Source organism: Delphinus delphis, chromosome 11, assembly GCF_949987515.2.
Source record: "Delphinus delphis chromosome 11, mDelDel1.2, whole genome shotgun sequence".
In the NCBI taxonomy this organism is placed as follows: Eukaryota; Metazoa; Chordata; class Mammalia; order Artiodactyla; family Delphinidae; genus Delphinus; species Delphinus delphis.
In genome coordinates this window covers 60,936,428-60,962,051 of record NC_082693.1, presented here as the reverse complement: position 1 = coordinate 60,962,051, position 25,624 = coordinate 60,936,428, and the positions used below count along the sequence as shown (strand labels likewise).

Sequence of the window (25,624 nt, the reverse complement as noted above, 5' to 3'; positions counted from 1 at the left end):
GTACACACACACACACACACACACACACACACACACACACACGCACAAGGTAAATCAACCTAAGGGAAGAACAAGAGTTCCACAATTCACAGGAGATGACAGAAGTTCCTTCAGCTCTTTGTTCTTTGTCAGAAAATTGTCTACATGTGCCCAGTTAAGTGAACTAGGCATATTACCTTAAAGAGCAGAATCTACCTCACACTTTGAATGAGACAAGTGATGATAAAAATCTTTTTAACTATACTGAGAATCGCTGGTTACTTTCCTAACATTTGAAAGTGAGTATGCATTTTCCTTTTAACAAAAAAGACAAGTGTTTCAAATCTGCTGGCTTTTTTGGGGAGCGGGGCACAGGTAGCGATGGCAAAGAACTGTGACTGGTATGCTATCAACCATATACAGTTGACCCTTGGACAACATGGGGGTTACGGGCGCCAACCCTCCCGCAGTCAAAAATCCACATATAACTTTACGGCTGGCCCTCCATATCTGCAGTTCCGCATCTGTGGATTAGACAACTGCAGACTGTTTAATACCGTAGTATGTATTTGTTGAAAAAAATTCGCATTTAAGTGTATCCAAGCTGTTCAAACTTGTGCTGTTCAGTGGTCCACTGTATTCTTAAGAAAGGTAAAGATAGTCAGTCTGTTCCCCTTCAAGGCAAAGAGGGTATTTCAGACACAGTGAGAAACTTAACTACTTTCATTTCAGAAAAACACCTACTATAAAGAGAATATTTTTTTAAAATTGTATGTTTGGGGCTTCCCTGGTGGCGTAGTGGTTGAGAGTCCGCCTGCCGATGCAGGGGACACGGGTTCGTGCCCTGGTCCGGGAAGATCCCACATGCCGCGGAGCAGCTGGGCCTGTGAGCCATGGCCGCTGAGCCTGCGCGTCCGGAGCCTGTGCTCCGCAACGGGAGAATGTTTCTATCATTATACAATACAGTTTCTGAAAGATCTTATACAACAACTGTAAAAACATTCTTATGTGGGCATACTAAAAAATTCTGAAACAATTTTCTAACATGTGTGAACCCATTTGCTGTAATTACAAAAATGTCAAAACCTGATTACTTTGCAAGAACTATCATCAGAAAATGTACATTTACAAGGTAAAGTTTAGTAAAATCTTTACTTAGTGAATAGTACTGAAAAGTAATTACTGTAACTTAATAAATGCAGCATATGTTGTAATTCTTCCATTAGGGAATCATGTATCTTTGTGAGATTTATCTTTTTTCCAGCCAAATAATCATGAAAACAAAGTATCTAAATAAAATAAATTTAGGATCAGATTTCCATACCACTGTAACATAAAATATTAAACTATCTAAAATAATAATGAGGAAGCATATTTAATTATACTACTCTTACTGTAAATAAGGTTAATTAATGAAAGACGTTAAAGTAAGACCTAAAGAAATATATACCCTAATTTCCCCCAAAATTATCTGCAAATTTAATGAAATTCTAATTAAAACCCCAAATGAATATCTCATGAATGTCCCAAGTAGAACCCTAAAATTCATTTGTGAGAGTAAAAGACCAAGAATAGCTGAGACAATTTTGAAGACTAAGAAATAATTAAAACAATGTGGTACTATACAAGATTAAATGGAAGAAAAAAAGAGTATTTAGAAATGGACTGCAGAGTGACATCACCATCATGGTGGAAGAAGACATTCATCGTTTTGTGCCCCCTCCAACAATAATAATTCAGCCTCTACCCATGGACCTCTGTGGGCACTATGGGATCCAGCACCATCGGCCAAGAGAGCTGGGAGAGTCTCACCCACCCATGCATTGGGTACCAGGCATACAGACCTATTCCTAGCTGTGGACCCTGCAGTGGCCCACGAACTGGCTCCAGCCACCATCTGGTAGCCCCAGTCACCACTGTCTTTCACAGTCACCACAGATGACAGAGCCTTTCTGGAAGTGCAGGTTTCCAGAGAAGGTCCAGCACATTGTTACAGGAAAAAAATATGAGTTTGGATACACTGAAGAGGAGTACTTAATCATGAGCTGCATGACTAGGGGCGGGAAGGGGCTGGGAGAGTGGCAGATGGGACTCTTGGAGGACATTAAAGGGACACAGGTCTCACTAACTTCTTTGCAGACTCCATCAAAATACGTAAAGAACTTTTACAAACTAATTATAGAAAGACAAAAGAACTCAAAATAGGTATATTTAAAATGGTTAATTCACACAGGAAGAAACCCAAATGGCCAATAAACATAGAAAATATATTCAATATCATTTGTAATCAGAGAAAGGCCTATCAAAAGAGAGAAAAACCATTTCACAGCTCTCAAACTGACAATGACTAGTAAGTGTGACAAAACTAGAACTGAGCAAAAATGCAGTGGAAAAAGAACTCATTTCCTGCAGATGGGGGTATAAATTGGCACAGCCACTTTGGAAAACCATTTGGCAAGAACTGGTAAAGCTGAAAAAGAACACACTGAACAAGCCAGAAGTTCCACTTGAGTTGTCTACCCTAGAAGAACTTTTGTTTATGTGCACAGGGGAACAGGTAGTGAGACATTCACTGATGCGATGCTTGAAATAATGAAACAGTAGAAACGATTTAAAGTATACCTCGATAAGGAATGATAGAATACTACAAAGCAGTTAAACAGGACAGATTAGGTCCTTATTTACCAACACTGATAAATCACAAAAGCTATATAGTTTTTTTGTTTGTTTTTAAAAAGCAAACTGCAAAAGGATATGTAGTGTAGAATACAACTTATGTAAATTTTAAGCATACATTATAATAGCATATTTTGTTTACAGATGTTTGTAGACATGTACAAGAATGTTCATGAGAATGATTCACAGCAATTTCAAGAGAGGTTTCCTCGAGGAGATAAGGAAAAGAGCATGCTGAGCAACCTGCAGCAATTACAGCAAAATGTTAGCATCTGCTTAATCTGACAGTTATATTCTTCTCTATACTTATCTGTAGGATTGAAATGTTTTAAAATTTAAATAAATGTTTTAAAAGGTAGAAATTATAGACAGCACACATAGATACTTTTCAAGAAAAAGCGTAATTAGAAGGGTATTTGAGGAATAAAGAAAAGTGGTTGTTTTTTTTCTTAACATGAAAGATCCTGCAGTGTATTTGCTGATGGAAATCATGCATTAGGGTGAGACACGTTAATGACAAAGGAGAGAAAGAATATATTAATAGGAGCAAAGTCTCAAAAGGAAAAACGAATGTAGAGCAGTATAATTTGTTTGCTAAATACAGTTGGGACAATGTGCTTTGATTTTTGACTACATACAACATTCAGGAAAGTAGGGTGACAGTGGACTAAGGACTTCCAAAAATTTGCCTCTCCACAAAAGTAATGAAAAAACTGGCAGTATCAACGTTTTCAGAACTCTGGAAAAGTTAACAAAAGGCTTTCAGCAATCCAAGGGATCTTTAGTCAAGAAAAACAGCTGAATTTCAGGAAGAACAGAGGACTGTGGTGTTTTAAAATACCACAGTCCCATCCTCTGCTCCCCAGCAGCCTTGAAAAATAAGTTGTATTCCTGGTACTGATAGCAGAGTGAGCAGAATAGGAATGGAGTTCCTTCAAAGCCTCATTCTCAAAGAGGAGTCATTATTTCACCTATATGGTGGTTCCCTGGAAGAGTCTACTTGAAAGGCTTATCTATTAGACCTCACCCAAACTCATTAAAACCTCCTTTCTGGGATGTTTGTCAAATGTTTTAACTTAACAGTTGTTTGAGAGGATGGAAAGCAGTTGGGACAAACAACAGACAAATCAAAAAGCTTAAGCAAAAGCTGAGGAATGAGATATCCACAGGGGCTTGAAAAGCTCAGACATATTCTTGGGAAGCTAGAAGGCCATGCACATGTTCAACAAAGACTGGAGAAGGCCCTAAGCTCTCACTTCTGATTGACCTTGAGGTTCTTTGCAAGCAGAAAGTGAAGGCTAAGGCAGAGCTGTAAGCTGCCTGGCTGAGTGCTGAGTGTCTCAACTTGCACTTGCATGAAGAGTTCCTCGACAAAGATCAAGACTTACTGGTTCTAGGGATTTAAGAAGTCTCTGACCACTAACTAACCAAGTAGAGACTTCACTGGGCACACATGACAAAGATACAGACTTTATAGAATTAGTTCAGAAATGTTACAAACAACAACAAACCCTGGAGAACCTGATACCCAGAACTGCCATGTTACATTATTTGAACAGTCCAGTTTTCAACAAAAAATTACAAGACATGCAGAAGAGCAAAAAAGTATAACCCATGGGGAGCAGGGGGGAGCAATTAATAGAAACTGTCCCTGAAGAATCCCAGACATTGGACTTACCAGACAAAGACTTTAAATCAGCTATTTTAAATCTGTACAAAGAACTAAAGGAAAGTATGAAAACAATGTCTCACCAAGTACAGAATTATCAAATAGAGAATATCAAAAAGAGAAAGACATGTATATTTCCCTTAAAATACAGATGTCAAAAAGAAAACAACTGCAACAAAAAACTTACTGTGTAGCCTTAACTATGTCCCACGTGCTGTAATCATCAATATGAGTTTTCCGTCCAAGGGGTTCACCATATCCATGGCTATAATGGCTTTGAGGTTTGATTTCCTGTTGAAGAAAAAAAATTACATAGAGATAAGAATTGAGAAATGAAGTATGAAAATATTTCAGTATTTTACTATTGCTTTTGTGCTGTTTGAAGAATGTTTGTTATTTAAAAGATTAAGTTTAACCTTATGCTGAAGTCTGTACTCTTTGGAGAAAAAGCATGTTCAAACAGATCTACCCCTTACATACAGTCTCACAACAGAAAAGCTACAAAACTGTAAATCAGTGACAAATCAGTAACTGAAATTCATCTTTAGCTCCACAGAACTCTACTTCTTCATCAAATCAACTCTCATTCTCTCAGACCAATTTTTCTACTATTCCAGCATAACCCCCTAGCTCTAACACTCTACTTCAAAACTTCCATCACATGCCAAATAAAGACTAAGGTCCTAAAAAAGGAACCCAGGTATATTATTCTATTATTCTCAGATATCACCTTTTCTTATACTCCTTCATGCTGAGGGCTTGTTAAGGCATCTACTATTAGGTGAATAAAGAACAATAGGGCATTCTAATAAAATGTAAATCTGCTTGAGTAGTTCTAAAAATGTCAACACCTTAAAGAAACTAATGTTTATATAAAAATTTAATTAAATGGCTTTATAGAATATTACATCCATTTAAAACTTATATGCTATGTGCAATTTTCTATTTAAAATACAAAATTTGTTATGCATAGTCAGCTTCCTCAATATAGCACTAATATACAATTACTTCTTTTATATGAAAACAGAAAAATTGAGCATGTTTGGTTCTACTACCATCCGTTCAAATTTCTATGATTCTGATATTTTTCTCTTACAGGCACACACACATAAATGAAAGGATAAGGCATAACAAGATATTTGGAGAGAATTAAATCCTTACAACAATTCATTCTCTCTTGGCCACTGATATTTAATAATACAAATTTATGGTATTTCATTGGAGAAAAAGTCGATTATCTTTAGCTCACTCTAGCCATTTAATCTATGTGGAAAATTCCAAAACTGATTGGTTTGAACCATACATTTAGAAGACTATCAACAATATTACTGAATATTTTCAACAATAGGGAATTTAAAAGTTTCACAAAAGCAAATTCAGCTTAGTATATAACCTTTCCTTCTGAAAATGCCACCACCAATATTAAAATACCACCGTAATAATCATAAATCCACACTTGCAGAAGAAAGAAAATAGACAACAGACTTAAGCCGAGATTCACAACATATTACACATACTGTATATAATTTACTAAGTGATTTTTTTGAGAGATTGTTCTTGGACTCCATTAAAATAGAACTGGTTGGGCTTCCCTGGTGGCGCAGTGGTTGAGAGTCCGCCTAACGATGTAGGGGACACGGGTTCGTGCCCCGGTCCGGGAGGATCCCACATGCCGCGGGGCGGCTGGGCCCATGAGCCATGGCCGCTGAACCTGTGCTCCGCAGCGGGAGAGGCCACAGCAGTGAGAGGCCCGCGTACCGCAAAAAAAAAAAAAAAAAAAAAAAAAAAACAGAACTGGTTAAATATGAACACAAGCAGGTATAGTATATTGGGTGTATACAACACTCTGAATAATTGATGAAGCTAACCAATACATAAGATTTACCCAATTTAATTTTTTAAAACTGTTCTATTTAATTTCTCCACTGAACTCCAGTTTTCAACTTCTCTATGCTCTATATTCAGTGGAGCAAGTTAAAAGAAAGACATTTCTCAGATCAGTAGCACTTCCTTTTTTTCTAAATTTTTTCTGATATTATTCTCCCCTACCATAAGGAAAATAACCTTTTAAACTTTCAATTCTGACTTTTTCTATAGGTCCATAAGACATCTGAAGGAAAATAAAAACCCGGCCATAGTTTACAAGCAGAATGAAATAAAATGTCCAACAAAACATGTACTGAAAGTTTGCTATAAACAAAGTCCTCTACAATGTACTGGGACCCCAAGCCAGGACAGGATAAAGCTAGTGCAAAGTTTAAGAGAGTGCCAAAAAACTCAATAATCAAGATTTTTTAAATCTTTTAAAAATCAAAACAAAACAAATCCTAAACATAAAGATTTTAAATATAGACAGCACTAGTATTGCTCGTTTTCCTTTTGTGTCAGGCTCCACTGTGGCTTGAAGCAGTACTGCAAACCAATATGCAAATACCAAATATGGTTTCTTGCCCTCAAGGCCTTTACAGTCCAAAATGGAAGGACAAAGTAGATAAGAAACATAAGTCAAAGATTAGAAGCAAGAGCTAAGTTAAAACTTAAATAAAGATAACATGAGGGCCAAAAAGTAATAATATAACTTTAAAAACTATTTCAATATGAAAATCTGCTAGGGCAAACTGCTACTATTTTTTACTAAGGACAAATAGGTTGCTTTTAGAGACAAATAACAAATATTCATTAAATAAAAAAATAAATCTCTTTTTAAAGCTTACTACTGTAATGCTTTCATGTGAATTTAATTTTATTTTTATCCCTAGAGACCTGTTATTATATATAATGATTAAATTGTATTCTCAGTTTATCTACCGTCCATTTTGCCCCACTGACAGTGCCAAATGTGATCTTCCAATGTACTAGAAATCAGACTTTTTTTCCAATAACATTTAAAAATTAAATGCATTTGTTTTATCACAATTATATGGTTTTTATTTGTTTACTTCTACTTTTTAGTAAGGGAAATATGATTTTTTTTAAAGATGGCTTTACATATATCCTTAGAGTAATTTTCAAGAGGTACAGTTATTCCCACTAAAAAGGTAGAGGAAATGGTGTTTAAGCAAATCTCCAACCTGTTGTACTATTTTTTTTTAAATTAATAACACGGGGCTTCCCTGGTAGCGCAGTGGTTGAGAGCCCGCCTGCCAATGCAGGGGACACGGGTTCGTGTCCCAGTCCGGGAAGATCCCACATGCCGTGGAGCGGTTGGGCCCGTGAGCCATGGCTGCTGAGCCTACGCGTCTGGAGCCTGTGCTCCGCAACGGGAGAGGCCACAACAGTGAGAGGCCCGCGTACCGCAAAAAAAAAAAAAAATTAATAACACGGGCTTAAATTCTTTTTCTCACTTTTAATCACATTGGAAACTGATTCACCTCTAGAACTAGTACCCTGCCAATCTGACAAATGACAACACTCTCTATCAAGATAACCACCATTATCACTAGGCCTAGGAATAACAGTTGTGATTTTTAAACTTTAAAAACATAAAAAATACCGTGTTAATGTAAATAAATATATCCTATAAATGTATAGATTATATTAATTTTTTAATTATAAATTCGCTATTATACATCAGATAAATTTTCAACATATAAATATTTAATGACACTAAAATCCTATAATTTTTCCTTGATTTTAATGGGAACCAAGATGCAATTTAATTGATATCTCTGCCAAGGAAAGTAATACTAATTAAAAAATACATATGTAGGTCATTGTAACTTTTAAGAATGCAGTAATTCCATTAGAAGCAGCATGGTATAATAGAAAAAGTCCTTGACTGAGAGGCTAATGAATTGAAAGTCTGCCATTCTCTTACCTAGGCTACAACCCGGCAAGGCAATTAACTATGGTAGGATTCAGGTCCCTCATCTGTAAAAAGAGGGGGATGAATAAGATCAGCTTAGAGTTCTACCCAGGTGCCTCAAGGACCAACATCAGGGCATCAAAGAGCTTGATAGTTTTAGCTCCACTCAATTCACTCCCTTCTTAAACAAAGCACTTTGTTATTTAGCCTCTTTTTTAGATACTGGAGCTTTACATAATATTTCTTTAATAATAAAAAAAGATTTAGCTCCTTTTTAAAAGTTTAAAAACCACTAGATTAGAAGTCCTCCAAGATCCCTTCTAAGGCTAACATACAATGATTTTATATATTGGAATAAAGAAATTACAGCCACTGGAAGGATCCTTAAGGTACCTAAATTGACAGCCAAAGGTTTTTATAGCCCTAGGAGCTGCTGAACAGAACTAGAAGGAGAGAAAGCACCTCCAAAACCTGCTGCTCAAGTAGCAGACAGGAAGGAGAAGAGCTGGGACGAGCTCAGCTGCCATACACGGCTGCTAAGAGAAATCAATACGATAAAACTCAAACTTATACGGCAGATACAGGCAAACTCTGGATGGCATATCAAGATGATAGACTCCATAATACGTGTTTATTCACATGCCTGGATGGAATTATATAACCAATAAACTAGTGAGCAAGTGTCTGTGTGCAATCTAGTTAATACAATCTAGTTAACTTTTAAAAAATACTAGACCTATTAATCTTTAGTTTACATTCATTTAAAACAAAGAGGGGGCTTCCCTGCTTGCGCAGTGGTTGACAGTCCGCCTGCCGATGCAGGGTACATGGGTTCGTGTCCCCGTCCGGGAAGATCCCACATGCCGCGGAGCGGCTGGGCCCGTGAGCCATGGCCGCTGAGCCTGCGCATCCGGAGCCTGTGCTCCGCAACGGGAGAGGCCACAACAACAAAGAAGGAGGCAGCACTGATCAAAGAATCCTCTATGGCAGGGGTCTCCAAGCCCCGGGCTGCGGACTGCTACGGAACTGGGCCACACAGGAGGTGGAGAGCGGTGGGCGAGGGAGCGAAGCTCCATCTGCCGCCCCCATCGCTGCATTACTGCCTGAACCATCCCCGCACCAGGCCATGGAAAAACTGTCTTCCACGAAACCGGTCCCCGGTGCCAAAAAGGTTGGGGACCCCTGCTCTATGGCACAGTACTTTATTACCAACCAAATATAGATGTTTAATAAGAGCTCTATAAGAAAAGGTGCTCCAAGAATCGGTTCTATGGTAGAGTATATCTAAAAGAACAAACATGCAAGAGTAAGTTCAGGAATATTCAGAAAGAAGGGTAAGGGCAGGGACTTGCCCTGCCATTAATTATAATACATCAGAAAGCAAACTAAAGAAAAAATAGGAGTACTGCAGTGATAAATAGGGCAGTGGAATAGAGCTTTAAGAATGAGAATTAGAATCAGGAGGGAAAGACATATTATTCAGTAAATGGTATAAATGGACAACTGGCTAGCCATCTGGCATAAAAAAAAATTCAACAGGCTCCAACACAGAAGAGTGATGTGCTAGGTAGAAAGACGCTAACAAATACAGCCAAGGATATAGTTTCTTTAATGGCATATGATGCTGAAGCTTGTCTGAAAAAGCAGGGCCACACAAAGCAGAATTCAGAGCAGCATGCTCCCAGGTGGAAGCTTCCCAGGTCAGCAACACATCCCATGAGAACATACAGGTAGATGCCTCTACTATTCTCCTGGTGAGAGAACCATGCACCCTCCTGTTCTGGGGAGGCTTTGTGCCACTCTGGACTCTCCTGACTGTTCTGGAGACTCTGACCGTATGTCTGGTGCTCACCAGGTCTAAGTAACTTGTTCAAAACAGCTCTAGGACTTACCTGAATGTTTAATGAAAGACCAGTTAGAGTGAAGATCAATTTCCCAGGCTTCCTAGAGAAGTGACTACCCGGCAGGACCGGGCCTCAGTCAAGGACTCTTCCTATAAGATTCCCATCTCACTCCTTATATTAGATAACCTCCAGTCAGGTCAAAGATTTAAATATAAGAATATCAGTAATAACAGTCCTAATGTTTAAAAAAAAAAAAAGCTCTGAGAAAAGCATGAGTAACAACACATTGAAAAATGGGCAAAGAATATGAAGATAATTCAAAGAGGGCAAAATACAATGGCAAATATAGGTATGAAAAGATGCCATAATTCTCAATATAAATGCATTTCCAAACAGAGAGAGAGCACAAGTCAATTCAATAAAATCCTAGGGCACATACATGTTACCTACAAGACACATGTTACCTGCCTGCCTTTGGTGCATTAACCCATAAATATACACAGGTGAATTAGCAAACCAGTAGGGCTTAACCATATGACTGTAACTTGCACTGTGCAAATGTCTGCTGTCAGGTATCATTCTAACAGGTTGGACTCTAAATCAAGAAGCTAATTGTATTTAATTATATAATTTTGAGCTTCTCAAATTTAATTCCATTAAATGTATATGATGAAACTAAAACAATATAAAGTGTTGTTGACAAAAAGAAAGAAAAAAAGTCTCCATACATAACTGACTCATTTTTAAGTCCTAGCCAAAACTGATGAGCCAAATGTGAGACCTTCTTAAAACCTAGGTAGTAATGAACTAAATTCTAGGAATACCATAAGGATTTTTAAAAAGGAATATATAATGAGAGGACAGCATAAGCATTAAGCATATAACTAAATGAACAAAGAAAGATAAGGAAAAGCAGTAGCCACTACAAAATTATAAAATAACTTTCTTTTAAAATGGATTTAATTAATAGTGTCAGCAAAGGGCACTACACTCAAGACAGAATTTCTTACTAATCTATTTGATGTACCCTCTTTAAGGGAAGATTGGACAAAAATGATCTGGTGATATAATGGAAAGATTTCAAATCAATTTTTTCAGTAAGTAAGAAGTCTCTGCTATATTATATGCTCTGCTGTGGTCCCCAATCCCTGGCTAACAGTATGTGATTTTTGCTTTTAAAAAAGAGAGGCCAACTTGAGGCATAGGTAGGTTCTCTTTATGCTGTAGGACCACCACTGTCTCAATCCAAACTATCAAATTCACTTTGCTTGCTTCCAACAAATTTTAGACTAGGAAAATGTTCATCACCTTCTAGCTTCACTAAAAACTGGTTTCACTTCATTTCCTTCTAGTATTAATCTATATGTATATACATACTTGTAACAATATACATAAATCTGGCACACTTTTTTTCCTTCCACAGACATTTGATGAACAAATGCCTATATGTATATTTTTCTCCCTCTCCTTAAAAAAAAAAAAAGAAAAGAAAAAAAAAAACTTTATTTTTAGGATTATTTTTATTTAGGATAGTTTAAGATTTACAAAACCAGTACACAGTTCCCATATTCCACACACCCAATTTTCACTATTATTAACATCTAACATTAGTATGGTACATTTGTTGTTATTCAATCAATATTAATACATTATTAACTGAGATCTATACTTTATTCAGATTGCCTTAGTTTTTAGGTAATGTCCTTTTTCTGTTCCAGGATTCCATCCAGGGTATCGCATTACATTTAAGAGGTCATGGCTCCCCAGGCTCTTCTTCGCTATGACAATTCCTCAAACTTATTTTTGATGACTTTGACAGTTTTGAGAACTAGTCAGATATTTTGTAGAATGACCCTCAACTGGGATTTGTCAAGGGTTTTTTTCACTATTAGACTAGAGTATGTGTTTTTAGGAAGAAGTGTTATTTTTTAATTTAACCTAATTTTGCAAATTTCCTTCAATACTGCTATACAATCTTTATTTGCCCAAATATTTATATATCTTTAGTCTGTAATCACAGTATTCATATATTTTATATTCTTCCCTTTTACATTTCCTCTTAGAATGGCTATTATTAAAACGACAAGATATAACAGATGTTGGAGAGGATGTGAAAAAAAGGGAACCCTTGTACACTGTTGGTGGGACTGTAAATTGGAATAGTCACTATGGAAAATAGTATGGGGATTCCTCAAAACATTAAGAATAGAACTACCATATGACCTAGCTATTTCACTTCTGGGTATTTACCCAAAGAACACAAAAACACTAATTCAAAAAGACATCTGCACTCTTATGTTCACTGCAGCATTATTTACAATAGCTGAGACATGGAAACAACCTAGGTGTCCATCGATGGATAAAGGGATGAAGAAGATGTGGTATATTCGTACACGATGGAATACTACTCAGCCATAAAAAAGAATGAAATCCTGACATTTGCAACAACATGTATAGACCTTGAGGGTATTATGCCAAGTAAAATAAGTCAGAAGGAGAAAGACAAATACTGTATGATTTCACTCACGTGTGGAATCTAGAAAAATAAAACAAAATAAAACAAAAAAAACTCATAGATACAGAGAACAGATTAGTGTTTACCGAAGAGAAGGGGACTGGGGGGAGGTGAGCAAGGGGTGAAGGGGGTCAACTGTATGGTGATAGATTATAACTAGACGCCTGGTTTGTAGTGTATACAGATGTTGAATTACAATGCTGTACACCTTAAACTTATATAATAATTTTAAAAAACAAACCAAGAAAAAGGATAACTTAAAAAAAAAAAAAGAATAAATGGATGGATTTTTCCTCACTACAACAAAATACTTCCTTTAACTCATTTAACATTTCTTCTTTTTAACCCATTATTGACCAGGGGATTTTTGTAGAAACTAACGCCTGTGGCCTTAATACATTTCTGGTCAAAAATGTGTTAACTGGAGTAAATTCCTAGAGAGAGATTCTTAAAGGGTATGAATATTCTTATGGTTCTTGATACAATATCTAAATTGTTTTTTGCAAAGGGACTATATTTATAATCCCACCACCAATATCTGATTAACCATTTCTCCATAAACTCACTGACTCTAGGTGTTGTTTTTAAATTATCCCTTAATTTAAATAGAGTAGATAATACTTGAACTCTCAACCTTAAATATATTTTCCTATTCTATTTCATCTTTTGAGAATTACCTGTTCCTATCCTTTGGCCATTTTATTCTATTTTGGTCCTGAAATTTGTTTGTTTAATGTATTTGAATCTGATTTTATGTTTAGAGAAGATTAGATACTAACCTTTTCATACTGATCTAAACACTTCTGTTCCATTGTTAGAGCTGTTATCTATGCTTTTGATATATTTCAAGGATTATACTTTTATAATCACGTACATTTTTTCCCTTGGTCCTGACTTTTATATTTAAATACTACCATAGCACTTGGACGAAGACAGGGTCGCCGCTGCAGCGGAGCCTCGGGCCACCCACTCCTGCTCCTAACTTACCGCTGTTCGCTCTCGCCAAGGAACAAGTCAGTCAGGAAGCTGTGCCACAGCCATCCATGGCTTTTAAAGATACCGGAAAGACTCCAGTGGAGCCCGAGGTGGTGATTCACCGCATTAGAATCACCCTCACCAGCCACAACGTGAAGTCTTTGGAGAAGGGATGTGCTGACCTGATCAGACGTGCGAAGGAAAAGAATCTCAAAGCGAAAAGGACCAGTTCAGATGTCTACCAAGACTCTGAGAATAACTACAAGGAAAACTCCTTGTCGTGACGGTTCTAAGACTTGGGATTTTTTCCAGATGAGGATCCACAAGGGACTCATTGACCTGCACAGTCCTTCTGAGATTGTCAAGCAGATCACTTCCATCAGTATTGAGCCAGGAGTCGAGGCTGAAGTCACCAGTGCAGATGCTTAAATCAACATTTTTAATAAATTGATAATCAGTTGTTAAAAAAAAAATACTACCATAATCATTAGTGCTACCCATCAAATAGTTCCAGTTCTTTTCCCAAGCACATGGTAGTTTTGTACGTCCTTGGCCCCTGGAAAATTAAGTAAGTCCAAGTGATTGACTTTTTTCTTTTAACCAAGAGAATATGAATAAAAAAGACATGTTGCTGTCAGAGAATAGGTTTTAAGAGCCAGTATGCAATTCCTCACTCTCACTTCTCATCGGCCATGGAAACTGGCAATGTTCCAGAGAGCAGATAATCAATCAGTCTGGGTCCCAGAGCAGCCATAATGCATGTGTAGCAAACCACTGACACGTATGCCACTAAGAGGGTTGCTACTGCAGCAAGACCTAGCTTATCCTGACTACTATAACTCTGAGAGTTATTCTAGTAAGTAGTATGCAGACGGGGACCTATATAAATCATTTTCATTGCATTTTGGAGCTGGTTATAAGTAGTATATGGGAGTACTACTAATGTTCAGATTTACCTTGTATCTAGCCACATTGTTAAAATTATAATCTCTAATTTTTTATGATCTCTTTGAATAGTCTAAAAATACAATCAAATCTGAAAATAAGTGTTGTCTTTCCTTTCATGGCATTGGCAGAAACATCAAATGCAATTTTACAAAAAAATAATGACAGTACATCCTGTCATCCTGTCATTACTGTCATCCTGTAATGACAGTACATCAGCAGTCATACAAAATCGCATGGTCTGGCCCCACCTTACTTTTTCCAGCTTTAATATTCATCATTTCCTTCCAAGCATCATACATGTCTATTTATACCAGCCATTCCAAGTACAGTCATGTACTTTAAAAACCTCAGTACCATGTTGCTCATGTTAGCTATTCTACTCAGAAGGCACACCCCATCTCAGGTTTGAAAGACTTTTACTAATCCTTTAATTCACACTTCAAAAGTCACCATAGTCTTCCTTGTTTCCTTCAGGTAGAGTCAACTGTCCTGTTATCTGTATTCTCACTACTACGCAAACAAATTATTATAGTACTGTGTGATGGGATATGTGTTAGTTCCCTATTGATCCTGTAATAGATTTCTACAAGATTAGTGCCTTAAAAGGACACATATTTATTACATTATAGTTCTGGAGATCGGAAGATCAAAATCAAACATCAATATCACAAAGGGTCAGCAGAGCCATGCTCTCTAAAGAGGCTCTAGGGGAGAAGCCATTCCTTGCCTCTTCTAGCTCTGGTGGCTTCCGGCATACCTTGGCTTGTGGTGACATCAGTCCAATATTTGAGGCCAGCATCTTCAAATCTCCCTGGTCTGCTTCTTAAGGGCTATTCCTTCTGTATGTGTGTTCAAATCTCTGTCTGCCTCCCTCTTATAAGGATACGTGTAATTGCAATTAGGGTCCACCTGGATATCCAGAGTGACCTCCCCCATCACAAGACCCTTAATTTAATCATCCCTGTAAAGATTCTTTTTCCCTTATAAGGTAACACTTACAGGACAAGTTCCAGGGTTTAAGATTTGATATTTTTGGGAAGCCATTATTCTGCTTACCAGAAGATGGGAATAAAGGTGGAAAAGTGAGAAGTAAAGAGGCAAAGTTAATATTACATAGGCTAGGTGCTGTTTGTAGTTTTCTCTCAGCTATCAAACATCCTCAGTCATTGGCAGTATCTACTGTTGCCTCTCTCATGTGGGGCATTTTGAGAATTCTGCAATACTCTCTCCTTGACCAAACTGCAGTCAGACTCCTCTGATCATTCTTCTCAAATGGGCCTTGACCTTGCCTCCCATCCTTACTGGGACTGCATAGTCCAGCTTTAGCAAGAATCCTGCTAAGTCAGTTTACAGAATTTCCTGTCCTTGCTATCTGATCACCCTGGCTTGCCCTCAGCAAGAATCCTGTTAAGTTGGTTTAGCAAGAATCTCCCTATCCTTGATGTCTCCTCTTAGTATTTTCCCTCCACTGATCACCCCCACCTCATTCTGCCTGTTGGCTATAAATTTCCAATTGTCCTTGCTGTACTCAGAACTGAGCCCAGTTGTATACTGAGGGGCTCCTTTCCCCTATTGCAATGGTTCCTGGATGAAATCCATTTTTACCATTTTAACTACTGTCATCTCTGGTTTTCTTTGACAGAACCTCCCTCTGTAACATTCTCTGGCGCAGAAGAGACATTCTTCAGCTTACCTCTAAAAAGTCCTCAGCTCCTATGTCACTGGTATAACTTTGAGGTTGCTTCTGCCCAGCAGGCAATTCTCTTTGGTAAGTTTCTTTCAAGATGGCTGTAGCCTGTCTAGCCTCTAAAGTGTTTGGTTGGCCCAAAGGAAACACCTTTAATTCAACATCACTGGACACACAGAGGAAGTTGTGTGTCCTGGCTCTTCCACTGTACGGCTATTTTATATATCGCTTACCTTTACACCTCCCCAGTAAAGCAGCAGCTGCCCCCAGTCTCTGGGCCATCAGTAATTCCAGGGGACCCAAATCACACTTTTCCAAGAATTCTCTAACACTCCACTCAGACAGCATCCTAGGGAGGCCTAACTATTTTCCACAACCCAGCAGACATTCAGCCAGAGAAGTATTTTTCCTCCTGAAAAGTTCTCCAATCTTTCAGAGAAATTGTTTGCAACCCACATGGAAGACAATATAAACACTACAGCACTCCCTCTTGGGTTGATAACTCTTCCAAGAATCCTTTGCTCCCACTTAAGTCTCTCTTTATCTTGTACCGACTAGAGGTAATAGAGTTCCAGTACAAATCACAGCCACTTTCCAGCAGGTTCAGCACCTCTGCTTATACTGCAGGGCTCCTTTGTCAACTACTGTCCTCAATTTTGAGCTCCAAGAAAAATGCTTAGGTGACAAGAAAAAAATCCCACTTTACATCCTATTATACGAAACTGTATCTTAAAATACTTAGTATTTTTCACTTAACATTATGTTTTTGGGGATTTACCTGTGCTGAAACATGTAGTTCTTGTTTATTTAATGAAATTATTAGACAGTATTCCATTACATGAATAAACCACATACATTCCCCTACTAAGAGACTTTTTTGCTACTATAAATCATACTGCAATGAACAATCTTATACAGGTCTCATCTGTAAAAGTTCCTCTAGGGTAAGCACCTAGTATTGGAACTTCTGGATTAAGAGATTTTGAGTATCTTCTACTTTACTGTCATTAAAATACTTTCCAAGGTGGCAGTACCAACTTATACTCTCACTAGCAATGTATGAGTTTTTCACTATACTTAGATTTACCAGACTTAATTTTGGAGGAATCTGGTGGGTACTAAATTGTATCTTGTTTTGACCTGCATTTCCCAGAAGCAAATTGAAAAAAGTTAATTTAGGTAGATCAACTATATCAATGCTGCTGAAAAGTCAACAAGGATGAGGACCACAAGTTAACCACTGGATACAGCAATATAGATTTCGTGTTGCTTTGCCAAGGTAGAAGCACATGCCAGACTAGAACTGATTAAAGGAAAGATGGAAGGAAAGAAACTGGGAACAGCAAGTACAGGCAAATCTCTTGAGGAGTTTTGATACAAAGAGCAAAGAAATAGGGCAGTAGGCAGAAGAGAAGTGCAATCGAGGAAAACATGGTGTGGGTTTTGAGATTTTTTTTTCAGGATGGGAGAAATGACTGATAGTAGAAATGATCTGGTAGAGTCAAAAATTGATGAGGTAGGAGTGTGAGTAGAGAACTGCTGGAGAGATGCCTTCCGTGGGCATGAGAGGACAGAAATTAAGCATAATCAAACATAAACAGTATTTTTATGCTAAAAAACACAGAACACTGATGAAAGAAATCAAAGAAGATCTAAATAAATAGACAGACATACCATATTTATGGATTAGAAGAATAAAAATGGTTAAGATGTCAATTCTCCCCACACTGACAGATGAGTTTAATGCCATTCCTATCAAAATCCCAGCGAGACTTTTTCTGTATATAGACAAGGTTATTCTAAACTACATAATGATCAAGGGATCAATCCAAGAAGATATAACAATTATAAGTATTTATGCACCCAACACAGGAGCACCTCAATACATAAGGCAAATGCTAACAACCATAAAAGGGGAAATTGACATTAACACAATAATAGTGGGGGACTTTAACACCCCACTTACACCAATGGACAGATCATCCAAACAGAAAATAAATGAAGAAACACAAGATTTAAATGACACAATGGACCAGATATATTTAATTGATATTTATAGGACATTCCATCTGAAAGTAGCAGAATACACTTCCTTCTCAAGTCCACACAGAACACTCTCCAGGATAGATCACATCTTGGGTCACAAATCAAGCCTCGGAAAATTCAAGAAGACTGAAATCATATCAAGCATCTTTTCTGAGATTATAATCGCTATGAGATTAGAAATCAATTACAGGGGGAAAAAACTGTAAAAAACACAAATACATGGAGGCTAAACAGGGTGCTACTAAATAATCAAGAGATCACTGAAGAAATCAAAAAACACACAGAAAAATGACAAAAATACAAAATGACCCACAACCTATGGGATGCAGCAGAAGCAGTTTTAAGAGGGAAGTTTATAGCAATTCGATCCCACCTCAAGAAACAAGAAAAATCTCAAATTAACAATCTAATCTTACACCTAAAGCAAACAGAGAAAGAAGAACAAAGAAAACCCAAAGTCAGTAGTAGGAAAGAAATCATAAAGATCAGAGCAGAAGTAAATGAAATAGAAACAAAGAAAACAATAGCAAAGATCAATAAAAGTAAAAGTTAGTTCTTTGAGAAGATAAACAAAATCGATAAACCCTTAGCTAGAATTAACAAGAAAAAAAGGGAGAGGACGCAAATCAGTAAAATTAGAAATGAAAAAGGAGAGATCACAACTGACACCACAGAGATAAAACGGATTATAAGAGACTACTACAAGCTACTATATGCCAATAAAATGGACAACCTCGAAGAAATGTGCAAATTCTTGGAAAGGTACAATTTTCCAAGAATTAGAATATATAAACAGACCTGTCACAAGGAATGAAATTGAAACTGTAATTAAAAATCTTCCAACAAACAAAAGTCCAGAACCAGATGGCTTCACAGGCAAATTCTATCAAACATTTAGAGAAGAGCTAACACTATCCTCCTCAAACTCTTCCAAAAAATTACAGAGGGAGAAACACTCCCGAATTCGTTCTTCGAGGCCACCATCACCCTGATACCAAAACCAGACAAAGATATCACAAAAAAAGAAAATTACAGGGGACGGGCGGGGGCTGGGAGCTGAGGCTCGGGCTTTGGAGTTTAGATCCCAGGGAGAGGACTGGAGTTGGCCGAGTAAACACAGCCTTAAGGGGTTAGTGCACCACTGCTGGCTAGCCGGGAGGGAGTCGGGAAACGTCTGGAGATGCCGAAGAGACAAGAGACTTTTTCTTGCCGCTTTGTTTCCTGGTGTGAGAGGAGAGGGGATTAAGAGCACTGCTTAAAGGAGCTCCAGAGACCGGCTGGAGCCGCGGCTATCAGTGCTGACCCTAGAGACGGGCATGAGACGCTAAGGCTGCTGCTGCCGCCACCAAGAAGCCTGTGTGCGAGCACAGGTCACTATCTCCACGTCCCCTCCCCGGAGCCTGTGCAGCCCGCCACTGCCAGGGTCCCGTGATCCAGGGAAAACTTCCCCGGGAGAATGCACGGCGCACCTCAGGCTGGTGCAATGTCACGCTGGCCTCTGCAGCCGCAGGCTCGCCCCGCACTCCGTGCCCCTCCCTCCCCCCGGCCTGAGTGAGCCAGAGCCCCCGAATCAGCGGCTCCTTTAACCCTGTCCTGTCTGAGTGAAGAACAGACACCCTCAGGCGACCTACACGCAGAGGCGGGGCCAAATCTAAAGCTGAGCCCCGGGAGCTGTGGGAACAAAGAAGAGAAAGGGAAATCTCTCCCAGCAGCCTCAGGACCAGCGGATTAAAGCTCCACAATCAACTTGAGGTACCCTGCATCTGTGGAATACCTGAATGGACAACAAATCATCCCAAGTTAAGGAGGTGGACTTTGGTAGCAAGATAGATTATTTTTTCCCCTTTTCCTCTTTTTGTGAGTGTGTATGTGTATGCTTCTGTGTGAGATCTTGTCTGTATAGCTTTGCTTTCACCATTTGTCCTAGGGTTCTGTTCGTCCGTTTTTTTTTTTTTTGTTTTTTAACTTTTAAAAATTTTTTTCTTAATAATTATTTTTTATTTTAATAACTTTATTTTATTTTTATCCTTTTTTCTTTCCTTTTTTCCTTCTTCCTTCCTTCCTTCCTTTCCTTCCCTCCCTCCCTACCTGCCTCCCCCCACCCCTCTCTCTCTTTCTTTCTTTATATTTTTTCTCCCTTTTATTCTGAGCCATGTGGAGGACAGTCTCCTGGTCTTCCAGCCAGGAGTCAGGGCTGTGCAACTAAGGTGAGAGCCAACTTCAGGACACTGGTCCACAAGAGACGCCCCAGCTCCACGTAATATCAAACGGCAAAAATCTCCCAGAGATCTCCATCTCAACACCAAGACCCAGCTTCACTCAACGACCAGCAAGCTACAGTGCTAGATATCTACCCTATACCAAACAACTAGCAAGAAAAGTACACAGCCCCATCCATTAGCAGAGAGGCTGCCTAAATGATAATAAGGCCACAGACACCCCAAAACACACCATCAGACGTACACCTGCCCACCAGAAAGACAAGATCCAGCCTCATTCACCAGAACACAGGCACTAGTCCCCACCAGGAAGCCTACACAACCCACTGAACCAACCTTAGCCACTGGGGACAGACACCAAAAACAACGGGAACTACGAACTGCAGCCTGCAAAAAGGAGACCCCAAACACAGTAAGATAAGCAAAATGAAAAGACAGAAAAACACACAGCAGATAAAGGAGCAAGTTAAAACCCACCAGACCTAACAAATGAAGAGGAAACAGACAGTCTACCTGAAAGAGAATTCAGAATAATGATAGTAAAGATGATCCAAAATCTTGGAAATAGAATAGAGAAAATGCAAGAAACATTTAACAAGGACCTAGAAGAACTAAAGAGGAAAGAAGCAATGATGAACAACACAATAAATGAAATTAAAAATACTCTAGAAGGGATCAATAGCAGAATAACTGAGGCAGAAGAACGGATAAGTGACCTGGAAGATAAAATAGTGGAAATAATTACTGAACAGCAGAATAAAGAAAAAAGAATGAAAAGAACTAAGGACAGTCTCAGAGACCTCTGGGACAACATTAAACGCACCAACATTCGAATTATAGGGGTCCCAGAAGAAGAAGAGAAAAAGAAAGGGACTGAGAAAATATTTGAAGAGATTATAGTTGAAAACTTCCCTAATATGAGAAAGGAAATAGTTAATAAAGTCCAGGAAGCATAAGAGTCCCATACAGGATAAATCCAAGGAGAAACACGCCAAGACACATATTAATCAAACTATCAAAAATTAAATACAAAGAAAACATATTAAAAGCAGCAAGAGAAAAACAACAAATAACACACAAGGGAATCCCCATAAGGTTAACAGCTGATCTTTCAGCAGAAACACTGCAAGCCAGAAGGCAGTGTCAGGACATATTTAAAGTGATGAAGGGGAAAAACCTACAACCAAGATTACTCTACCCAGCAGGGATCTCATTCAGATTTGATGGAGAAATTAAAACCTTTACAAACAAGGAAAAGCTGGGAGTTCAGCACCACCAAACCAGCTTTACAATAAATGCTAAAGGAACTTCTCTAGGCAAGAAACACAAGAGAAGGAAAAGACCTACAATAACAAACCCCAAACAATTAAGAAAATGGGAATAGGAACATACATATCGATAATTACCTTAAATGTAAATGGATTAAATGCTCCCCCCAAAAGACACAGACTGGCTGAATGTATACAAAAACAAGATCCATATGCTGTCTATAAGAGACCCACTTCAGACCTAGGGACACATACAGACTGAAAGTGAGGGGATGGAAAAAGATATTCCATGCAAATGAAAATCAAAAGAAAGCTGGAGTAGCAATTCTCATATCAGACAAAATAGACTTTAAAATAGAGACGATTACAAGAGACAAAGAAACACTACATAATGATCAAGAGATTGATCCAAGAAGAAGATATAACAATTGTAAATATTTATGCACCCAACATAAGAGCACCTCAATACATAAGGCAAATGCTAACAGCCATAAAAGGGGAACTCGACAGTAACACGATCATAGTAGGGGACTTTAACACCTCACTTTCACCAATGGACAGATCATCCAAAATGAAAATAAATAAGGAAACACAAGCTTTAAATAATACATTAAACAAGATAAACTTAATTGATATTTATAGGATATTCCATCCAAAAACAACAGAATACACATTTTTCTCAAGTGCTCATGGAACATTCTCCAGGATAGATCATATCTTGGGTCACAAATCAAGCCTTGGTAAATTTAAGAAAATTGAAATTGTATCAAGTATCTTTTCCGACCACAACACTATGAGACTAGATATCAATTACAGGAAAAGATCTATAAAAAATGCAAACACATGGAGGCTAAACAATACACTACTTAATAATGAAGTGATCACTGAAGAAATCAAAGAGGAAATCAAAAAATACCTAGAAACAAATAACAAATGAGACACGACGACCCAAAACCTATAGGATGCAGCAAAAGCAGTTCTAAGAGGGAAGTTTATAGGAATACAATCCTACCTTAAGAAACAAGAAACATCTCAAATAAACAACCTAACCTTGCACCGAAAGCAATTAGAGAAAGAAGAACAAAAAAACCCCAAACTTAGCAGAAGGAAACATATCATACAGATCAGAATAGAAATAAGTGAAAAAGAAATGAAGGAAACGATAGCAAAGATCAATAAAACTAAAAGCTGGTTCTTTGAGAAGATAAACAAAATTGATAAACCATTAGCCAGACTCATCAAGAAAAAACGGGAGAAGACTCAAATCAATAGAATTAGAAATGAAAAAGGAGAAGTAACAACTGACACTGCAGAAATACAAAGGATCATGAGAGATTACTACAAGCAACCCTATGCCAATAAAATGGACAACCTGGAAGAAATCAACAAATTCTTAGAAATGCACAACCTGCCAAGATTGAACCAGGAAGAAATAGAAAATATGAAGAGCCCAATCACAAGCACTGAAAATGAAACTGTGATTAAAAATCTTCCAACAAACAAAAACCCAGGACCACATGGCTTCACAGGCGAATTCTATCAAACACTTAGAGAAGAGCTAACACCTATCCTTCTCAAACTCTTCCAAAATATAGCAGAGGGAGGAACACTCCCAAACTCATTCTACGAGGCCACCATCACCCTAATACCAAAACCAGAAAAAGAAGTCACAAAGAAAGAAAACTACAGGCCAATATCACTGATGAATATAGATGCAAAAATCCTCAACCAAATACTAGCAAACAGAATCCAACAGCACACTAAAAGGCTCATACACCATGATCAAGTGGGGTTTATTCCAGGAATGCAAGGATTCTTCAATATACGCAAATAAATCAAAGTGATACACTATGCTAACAAACTGAAGGAGAAAAACCATATGATCATCTCAATAGATGCAGAAAAAGCTTTCGACAAAATTCAACACCCATTATGATAAAAACCCTGCAGAAAGTAGGCATAGAGGGAACTTTCCGCAACATAATATAGGCCATATATGACAAACCCACAGCCAACATCGTCCTCAATGGTGAAAAACTGAAACCATTCCCACTAAGATCAGGAACAAGACAAGGTTCTCCACTCTCACCACTCTTATTCAACACAGTTTTGGAAGTTTTAGCCACAGCAATCAGAGAAGAAAAAGAAATAACAGGAATCCAAATCGGAAAAGAAGTAAAACTGTCACTGTGTGCAGATGACATGATACTATACATAGAGAATCCTAAAGATGCTACCAGAAAACTACTAGAGCTAATCCATGAATTTGGTAAAGTAGCAGGATACAAAATTAATGCACAGAAATCTCTGGCATTCTTACACACTAGTGATGAAAATTCTGAAAGACAAATTAAGAAAACACTCCCATTTACCATTGCAACAAGAAGAATAAAGTATCTAGGAATAAACCTACCTAAGGAGACAAGAGACCAGTATGCAGAAAATTATGACACTGATGAAAGAAATTAATGATGATACAAATAGATGGAGAAATATACCATGTTCTTGGATTGCAAGAATCAACATTGTGAAAATGACTATACTACCCAAAGCAATCTACAGATTCAGTGCAATCCCTATCAAACTACCACTGGCATTTTTCACAGAACAAGAACAAAAAATTTCACAATTTGTATGGAGACACAAAAGACCCCGAATAACCAAAGCAATTTTGAGAATGAAAAATGGAGCTGGAGGAATCAGGCTCCCTGACTTCAGACTCTACTACAAAGCTACAGTAATCAAGACAGTATGGTACTGGCACAAAAACAGATATATAGATCAATGGAACACGACAGAAAGCCCAGATATAAACCCATGCACGTATGGTCCCCTTATCTTTGATAAAGGAGGCAGGAATATACAGTGGAAAAAAGACAGCCTCTTCAGTAAGTCGACAGGTACATGAACACTCCCTAACACCATACATAAAAATAAGCTCAAAATGGATTAAAGACCTAAATGTAAGTACAGACACTATCAAACTCTTAGAGGAAAACATAAGCAGAACACTCTATGACGTAAATCACAGCAAGATCCTTTTGGACCCACCTCCTAGAGAAATGGAAATAAAAACAAAAATAAACAAATGGGAACTAATGAAACTTCAAAGCTTTTTCACAGCAAAGGAAACCATAAACAAGACCAAAAGACAACTGTTAGAATGGGAGAAAATATTTGCAAATGAAGCAACTGACAAAGGATTAATTTCCAAAATTTACAAGCAGCTCATGCAGCTCAGTAACAAAAAAACAAACAACTCAATCCAAAAATGGGCTGAAGACCTAAATAGACATTTCTCCAAAGAAGATATACAGACTGCCAACAAACACATGAAAGAATGCTCAACATCATTAATTATTAGAGAAATGCAAATCAAAACTACAATGAGATATCATCTCACACCAGTCAGAATGGGCATCATCAAAAAATCTAGAAACAATAAACGCTGGAGAAGGTGTGGAGAAAAGGGAACACTCCTGCACTGTTGGTGGGAATGTGAATTGGTACAGCCACTATGGAGAACAGTATGGAGGTTCCTTAAAAAACTACAAATAGGACTACCATATGAACCAGCAATCCCAATACTGGGCATGCACCCTGAGAAAACCATAATTCAAAAAGAGTCATGTACCAAAATGTTCATTGCAGCTCTATTTACAATAGCCCGGAGATGGAAACAACCTAAGTGCCCATCATCAGATGAATGGATAAAGAAGATGTGGCACATATATACAATGGAATATTACTCAGCCATAAAAAGAAACGAAATTGAGCTATTTGTAATGAGGTGGATAGACCTAGAGTCTGTCATACAGAGTAAAGTAAGTCAGAAAGAGAAAGAAAAATACCATATGCTAACACATATATATGGAATTTAAGAAAAAAAAATCTCATGAAGAACCTAGGGGTAAGACAGGAATAAAGACACAGACCTACTAGAGAACGGACTTGAGGATATGGGGAGGGGAAAGGGTGAGCTGTGACAAAGCG

At 37.9% G+C, this 25,624-nt stretch overlaps 1 protein-coding gene and 1 pseudogene across 2 annotated transcripts in view; one reads left to right on the top strand and one right to left on the bottom strand.

Annotated features, from left to right (window-relative positions):
• ZDHHC17 (zinc finger DHHC-type palmitoyltransferase 17) overlaps positions 1 to 25,624 on the bottom strand; it is a 136,006-nt gene that overhangs the window by 94,890 nt on the left and 15,492 nt on the right. For both annotated transcript variants that reach the window (XM_060025290.1, XM_060025291.1), the window contains exon 2: positions 4,512 to 4,615. In XM_060025290.1, coding sequence (XP_059881273.1) covers positions 4,512 to 4,615 — 104 coding nt within the window. The remainder of the gene's footprint in view (positions 1 to 4,511; positions 4,616 to 25,624) is intronic.
• Positions 13,532 to 14,031, top strand: LOC132433250 (small ribosomal subunit protein uS10-like; annotated as a pseudogene).